Source organism: Poecilia formosa, unplaced genomic scaffold (assembly GCF_000485575.1).
Source record: "Poecilia formosa unplaced genomic scaffold, Poecilia_formosa-5.1.2 Scaffold62, whole genome shotgun sequence".
Classification (NCBI taxonomy): domain Eukaryota; kingdom Metazoa; phylum Chordata; class Actinopteri; order Cyprinodontiformes; family Poeciliidae; genus Poecilia; species Poecilia formosa.
Window position 1 is genome coordinate 418,225 of NW_006800001.1, and position 8,007 is coordinate 426,231.

The 8,007-nt window shown below is 41.0% G+C and overlaps 1 protein-coding gene across 2 annotated transcripts in view; it reads right to left on the bottom strand.

Annotated features, from left to right (window-relative positions):
• The window catches only part of LOC103139519 (tensin-2-like), a 27,915-nt gene extending 22,298 nt beyond the window's left edge, over positions 1-5,617 (bottom strand). For both annotated transcript variants that reach the window (XM_007554181.2, XM_007554180.2), the window contains exon 1: positions 5,262-5,617. In XM_007554181.2, the coding sequence (XP_007554243.1) occupies positions 5,262-5,378 (117 nt within the window). In that variant the 5' untranslated portion in view covers positions 5,379-5,617. The remainder of the gene's footprint in view (positions 1-5,261) is intronic.
• Between the last annotated feature and the right edge of the window lie 2,390 nt (positions 5,618-8,007).

The window sequence follows — 8,007 nt, forward strand, 5'->3', positions numbered from 1 at the left end:
TATATATATCAATCCACACATGGAATATGAACTGGAAAGCTTAAAGGCACTGAGTCATAACCCTCAACTTTTTTTTTCTTCAAATAACCACCTTTCCTGTTGAAAAGAAGTGGGATGGTGTTTATATAAGGTTGTGTTCTAAACCACCAGAGTAAAGCCATTTGTCAGCATGTGAGGCACATTAAACCTTTACAATTTTCCAGGCACAGAGGAGGGGCCAGGGAAAATCTGGAGGAAGGTGGGGTTGTGCCATGCTAAATGGTGGCATGTACGGCGGAGTGGGAGAGGCTCAGAGCAGCAAACACTGTACACTGTTCTACAGTAAGGAAGTGTGTAAAATTACTGCTTTACTACAGTCTAACAAACCTATCTATTGAGCACTAAACAGATGTGTACAACCCACCTCAGTTCTTCATTAAAATACTGTCACTGTTTAATAGTAAAACAGTTGCTTTTCTCGTGTGTGCAGCATACTGTCTTAATATTTTATTTCTTTAACTGTTCAAATAAAAGATGCCAAGAATACATGGTAGAAAAGATGCCAAGTTTAGCCTGTAGTGCAGAACAGGCTAAACTGCGGTAACTCTTCATCTCCACTAGAGGCCGCTACAGGCGCTGTGTGTAGAGTCAAAAACCGTGAAAGGTTTCAATAATTTCGACCACGCAGCTGTATTCTGTGGAGCATTTTAAAACATTTTTAGCTCCGTAATGTTTCACTCAGCTTGTCTATGTCACTGTGTATATGTCCCTATAAAGTAAACTTACAAACTAAATAAATAAATAAATAAATAAGACAGTGAAACAGACCTTTGGAGACTTGTAATTAAATTAAATGAAAAGAGTGTTTGGCCATTGTTACATTTAGGGTGAAAAAGGGGGAATCTATTATTCTTTAAAACCCCAATCTCACTATGAAGTATGAGGGTGGCATTATCATGTTTTGTGTGTTTTCTTGTATAGGAGGACTGGTGCAAAAGTGTATAAAATATTTATTCTTAATTCTGCTATTTGATATATTAAAATTATTTTTGGCAACCCTGGCTGACCTAAACCGGAAAAAATTTAATCAGATTTAATAATGCAAAGAAAAAGTATTTTTGAACAGTGAATATAACTTTCAACCAGGTGACAAACATGTATTTTTCTATATATTTATTATTTTCTTTTTCTTATAATTTAGCTAAAGATAGCAGTTCAGTTTAACAAGAACAAAATCAGCACAATAAAAGTCTAATGAGCCTTATGTCTCAGCAATAATGTACAGTATATTGTTGGAGGCAGCAAACTTTGATTAGATGCAAATTATTCCTTGCATTTAAATTAAAAATGTCTTCACTTATTTCTATTTTGGAGAAGCCCTTTCCTTTACAACTTTCTAACTCAGCTACTGTGGCACAAATAGAGGATTTATGAGTCACAGCTGAAGATGAGCCAAGAGCGTCTCCTGGTGGACAAATTGTTGTAGTGCAGCTAAATATTATGATTACATCCTCACACTATAATTCAATGTTTTTCGACCCTAAAGGCATGCTGCCCTGCATGTTTTATACGTTTCCCTGCTTCAGGGCACCTGATAGCAATTAATGGTGTTTGTCTTTGACAAAGTGGATTTTTATCTGTCAGACCAGATTAATCTAGTTTATTTTGAAAAGATAGGCTGAAGGGGGCTTGAAGCAAAGTTTTTTTTCTGGTCAACAATAATAATAATAATAATAATAATAATAATAATAATAATAATAATAAAAAAACACTTGATAATAAAAATCAACAGATGCTAAATTAGGTCACATTTTAAGACATAGCTAAATCCTTACAAAGGATTACCCTCCTACAAAAGAACTTCAGATTCTGTGATATTGCAATCAAAAACTTCAGTGACTCTTCTAATCAAATCCCCCTAAAATAACATCTGGCTGAACCAGTTGCCTTGAAAAGTTACATAATTAGTAATCCAAGTCCCTGATCAAAGAACAACTTATGAGACCCGTCGTAACTCTGGTTGGAGAATCTGGTTATTCACCCTACAAATCTGAACTTTATGGAAAAGGCTCCTTCCTTCATAAGGCTCTTATTGAAAGAAAGCCACGAGAAGTCTTGTATGCCGTTTACCACAAGCCATCTGACAAACTGGGCAAATATCTGGAACAATGTGCTCTTGTCATAAGATAAGACATGAACCGAACTTTGTAGTCTACATGAAAATCGCTTTGCATGGTCGAAACTAACACTGTCTGCACGTCATCTTAAACACTCTACCCCATCTCATGCTGGTGGCAGCATCATGCTTTGTGGAGGCTTTTCTTGAGCAGGGAAAGAGAGGTGAAGCGGCGGGAATACTTCAGCAAACTGTAAATCAATCAAACTGCATCTTCTTTGCACTCATGCCGCACTAAAACCGACGACAAACAACAAGGCAGTTGAAAAGCTGCAAACTAATGACACTGCCAGATTAAAACCGCGATGCGTGTTTCCGTCTGACGTTGTTCTGAAACATAGTAGAAATGTTTGCGAGTTCTCGTCTGCTCTTCTCTTTGCTACCAGCACAAGATGATCTCTGGCCTGAGCGGACATCGAGTCTCCGGAAGATCTCACGAGTATCAGCAGAGTTCCAGCGTTGCATTGCAGCATAAAAGAACCCCACCCCATGTCTTTTTTTGCAGCCAACGTTTATGTCATTCCCCAACTATCTCTGACCACTAACGAGAGCCTGAAGCGCCTCCACATCCAGCCTGCAGATCCAGAGAGAGTTGCCAACAATCAACACTTTAATGGTTTTCTTTATGACCGTGACAGTTGCATGGTCTCTTTTTATTGTTTCAGGAAAACAGCAACAGTTGCTTTTGTAGTAACTCATCTGTGTTGAAAGTTATAAAGTGGAAAAACGTCACCCAGTTTGTCCTGCAGTTAAACTAAAATCTGTCCAGGACATCGCTCTCTGTGAATGGACTGTGTACAGTAACACCCCTTCCCTGCCACTAAATGTCGCATTGCCTTTTTTCAATTGCCACCTCACAAGCGATGACACGCTGGAGACTAGGAGTCACAACCCTACATACACACACTCACACACACACACACACACACACATATAATACACTGGCTATCCACTCAGGAAGAGACAGGAGCAGGTGGTAAGCTGGGGGGTACGCTCCAGTTCTGGGTGGGTATTTATAACCTGCATGAGTCGGGGCCGCCACCTCTAAACAGCCGTGAAAAAAGCTGAAAATAGGTGCAGGAATGAAGCGTGTGTGCGTGAGAGCAAAGGAGAGGAACAGACACTTCAAAACCGTCCTCGGTCAATATGAGGTACTTCGTTTCTATCCGCTGCCTCTAAGTCCACCCATCCAGCAGGGAATATGCTTTCATAATTTGGCATGGTGCAAACACATGCATACACACAAGTGATCCGGGCAGCTGAGAGACTTGAAACCACACGTGGGGGGTGGAAAGGAAGGAAGGAAGGCTTGATGCAATACTTTGGCTTCTTTTAACAACACATTAAGCTTACATGTAGTGAAATGGATGAGATTCTGACTCTTCTACAGGCTTTATTTGAGCCCTCTGTGAGGTGCTTGTTTTGACGTGTGCCGCTATAAATTTAATTTGCGAGAACAAATTGTATTCCGTGCTGTTGGATCTCAAGTTTTCCCAAAACACCGACGTCATTCTTATCAACAAATTAAAAGGTATTTTCCAAAAAGAGAGCATAAGACTCCACTGCTGCTGTTGCTGCTGCTGCTGACTTCCCGGTGAGCCACGGTGCCATTTCACTCCGCCTTGTGGGCAACAAACAAATCCTGGCGCGTAGCCTTGACGGTCGCATCAGCGGGCAACACTTCTTTCCGATTCTATAAAAGTTCAAAGTGCTCGGTCCAAGTCCACGCACGCTCCTAAATAGAACCCAGCAGACAGGAAGGCGGTGGGTCAAATCCAGGCAGTAATTAATACTACTTCCTCTCCATCCTGGAGCCTCCAGAGACATCGTTAACCGTTAAACAAGTGAATCAGCTGCTGTGTGAATTTTTGTCGCAGGCTTATTAGATATGACAACAACTTTACAATACATCCCCCCTTGTAAGCGACTAGTAATTATTTAATAAATCAGCTATTAATAAAGCTGTTATACCCCATTACTATTGGAGTTACAGGTGAGACAGAAATAATAATAGTAATAATAATAATAATAATAATAAAAACAGAAATTGTTTTTCATCACTGTGTGAAAAGACTGTCATCTCCCTGGGCAATTACTCATTATTGGTTTATACAGTATTAACCACTTAATTAATTGTTACTTACAAACCAGCTGTAAGGATAGTGTTATTCATGTTGCATGAACTCTTCCCATATAAACCACCAATAAATATTTGGTAAACCAGAGACGGATGAAGATGTAAACCTTATCATCTTTTAATAGAGAGGTATAGACTATTATTTAGCAGGTTGCTACATTATACACCTCTTACCTTTTAATAGCTTATAAAGTGTTACCACCTTAATTAATGACATAATTGGTTATTTTAAAGTGTCCGCCTCATTGGTGCCTTTACAGAAGACTCTACCTGTGAGCAACTAGTAGATCTAAAGCTGTAAGTGGTTTTTGTAAACCTTTATTAAAGCGACATAGTTCATTATTGAAAGGCTGTTAGAGTAGCTAAAAGTGACTGGTGCTTTCATAAATGCCTTAAGAGTTTATAACTGCCTTAATACTTTACAAAGTGTTAATTGCTTAAGTTACTAACCATTAATTCATGTTCCCTTGACAAGGGTTGTCTTTGTACCCTCCACTGTACCCTTCACTATCATGAGGAATAAGTTGTCAATACACAAGTTAAGGATCAAGCTCTAATCACCTTATAAGTCATTAATAGAAAGGCATTAGTGCATTGAATAAACAGTGGGAGAGGCTGAAAACATGAAGAGGGAGCTCCACAGAGCAGGATAATGAACTGCACCGACTCTACTTTCGAGACATCCTGAGAACGGTTTGCATTTTTTGGGCCGTGACTGATGTGTGTGATCAGCGACGTGTAGCAATTAAGTTTCAGCTGAAATCCGCTCAAGCCAGACGACTTCACATGCGACCGCCTTGTTCTCCCAAGGCGTCATCAGCTTCACAATATTCACCGACTGATCTCAGTCAAGCTCGACATGCACTTTTTCATTTAGCGAACTCGGGAAACTGCACGATAAAAAGCCAAAACGTTCTTATGTTTGCAGTAAAAAAAAAGAAAAAAAAAAGCCGGTGGTTCATGATGTACCTGTGAAAGCTGAACGATCCCAGGATGCACCTCAGGGTCCGCCTTCACGGGGATTCCTCCTGTATCTGTACCCGGGCCGTCCTCTTTCATCCTGCCGCTGCTGTGCATGCACCCCATGCTTCCAGTTTTCAACTCTTCCCCCTCTTGCCTTTGATTTTCTCAACCCTTATCCACTCCTTCCGCGCCAGCACCACGGTCCGGCCAGCTCTGGGTTTATCCTTCTCTCACCGCCTCATGTTTGTTTTCCTCTTCTCCCACATTTTCCTTCTCTCACTCTTCACACCTCTGCCCCTGAGCTCTGACAGCTTGTCCTGCCTTGAAATCAACCCCAGATGACTTCCAGCTCCCCCGGACTCTCCTCTTACAACCCCTCTCCCCCTGACAGAAGTGTCACTGAGAGTTGACCCTCCTCTCTACCTCCTCCTCCTCCTCCTGCATTCTCCAGCTATCCTCACCCTGAAAGCTCACAGTCACCATCTCTCTCCCCCCTCTCTGCTTTCCACTCAACGGCGCCTCCTTCTTGGGTCGCCCAAACTCTAAAATGCCCCCCTCTCTTCATGCTGTCGGACCTTTTTGGTTCTCGCCCATCTCGCTCCATCTTGCTGCCCCTCCACAGGGGAGAAGCGGCAGCTGTGTTGTCTTGTAGAGGTCAGACTCTTCTTCCTTTTGTTCTGGCTTCACATCAGGCCCTCTCATGTTCTTCTTCCTCATGGGGAAGCGTTCAGACAGACCTTCTCGCTGCGGAGCTTCAGCTCATAGATTGAACCTGTTAGGTTCTTCAGAGGCAATGTTTCTCCTTTTCCTTCCACTTTTCCATTTTTAATGAGTCTGCAAATGCTCTAAATGTAATTAACTTGACCACCGTGCTTGATGGAGCGCATGATACCAACTTTAATGCATTTTTATTCCTTCTGCTTCTCTCCTGTGAAATGAAAACAATGGCAGGCTCTGTGCTTAAACCGAAGATCTGCGTTCCCCTGGCTGGATGAATTCCTCCGAACTCTGGGACTCGCACAGAACCGTATTTCCTCAAAGTGGGTTCCCCAGACAAAATACTGCTGTAAGTCAGAGGTTTTAGGGTTACGAGGTTTAAAAAAAAAAAAAAAAAAAACACCCTCCAACAATAAGCTCTTTCTACAGCCATGTTCTTAGCCCCCAGTCAGATTGTACAAAGCGGTCTTTGGTTGAAAACTGAGACAGATCCAATGGTTGAGGGCTATTTTGGGCTGGAAACTATCAACATGTGTTTGTGAGGGTTTTAAGCTGAGGAATGCTTCTTGTATTTCTGATCTGATGTGAGCAGAGTCAGAATGCACACATTTATTGGCTGGCCTGATTGGGAAGTGCGAAGAAAAAAAAAAACTAAAGAAAATTAAAACATTTGACAAATCCATCCAACTTGCAATTAATCCACTAGTCCTATGATCGACGGTACCGCTACAAATTCCTTCTGAAACTTTTTCTTCATAATGCATGACCGGACACTTTTCAAAATGAGAAAGACAGTAAGACGTGCAACTAGTTAGGATGCATTTTAATCTTCATAGGTCAGGAAATATAAAGGGATTCAAAGTTCAAACAACTGGAAATGTGAAAAGCAAGAATGATGGAAGACCTGAGTTTATCCTGCCACTATGCCCTGTGAGCAACATGGTCAGGGGAAGAGAAGAAGAAATAGCCAAAGCTCAGATTGGCATCGCTACGGCGCTATAAATCAATGCGCGCCATCTATATGCTAACAGGCTGCTGGGTGGGAAGCATCTTATCCTACCATCACAAATGTACAGTAAATGTGTAGAATTTGGAAACCTGTCTTGGTCAAACATAAACTAGTTGCAGATGATGTTTCGCTCTATTTAATGATTGCACTGCATGCTCTCTCTCTCTCTCACACACATTTTTTTTACACTTTAAACTACAAACTTCTATTATATTCTATGGTGGAGCAACAAAGTGCTGTTCAGGTGCATCATTTTGAAGTGAAAGAAAAGCAATTCTGTTCATGTCAGTTTAAGACGCGTTTGTATTTGGCATGTTGACAAAACAAAAGTCACATTTTGGACTCATCTGGCAGCTTTCATTCAACACTGATTTCAACAGTTTCTCCTACCTGAGCTGTGGATCTTTGCAGCTCCTCCAGAGTTACCATGGGCCTCTTGGCCACTTCTCTCATTATTGTTCTCCCTCCTGGACCTGCCAGGCGAGTTGAAACAGTGTTCAAAGCTTTGGATTTTGTTTTCTAAGCCAGCACCGCTTTAAATTTCACAGCTTCCTTCCTTGACCTGTTGGCTATGCCAGTCCTCACGATGCCGTTTGTTCTTTAATGTTCTCTAATAAACCTCCGAGGGCTCCATAGAACAGCTGCATTCAATATCGGAGACTTAATTTCACAATTATTTCATTATTTTAATTGGGTGACTTTTAAAATAAATTGCCTGTTGTCTTTTATTTAAGGGTGGCAAGAAGGGCCAAATGCAAATGATCGCCACATTTTTTTATTTTTATTTTTTTGAAGTACTGTGGATTTGTGCCCATAGGTGTAGAGGAGGATGAGATCCAAGGAACTGGAGGGAGAACTTAATATTCAAATGTCCTGAAACGTTTAATTTTGGGGGGTTTGTATCTGTGGAACGTAATAATCAAAATTATACAAATACGCTAAAATATGTAGGAAATTTACAGAATAAGTTTCACTTTCGGAAATGATAAATAATGTAGAACCGAAATGATAAATAATGTAGAACCG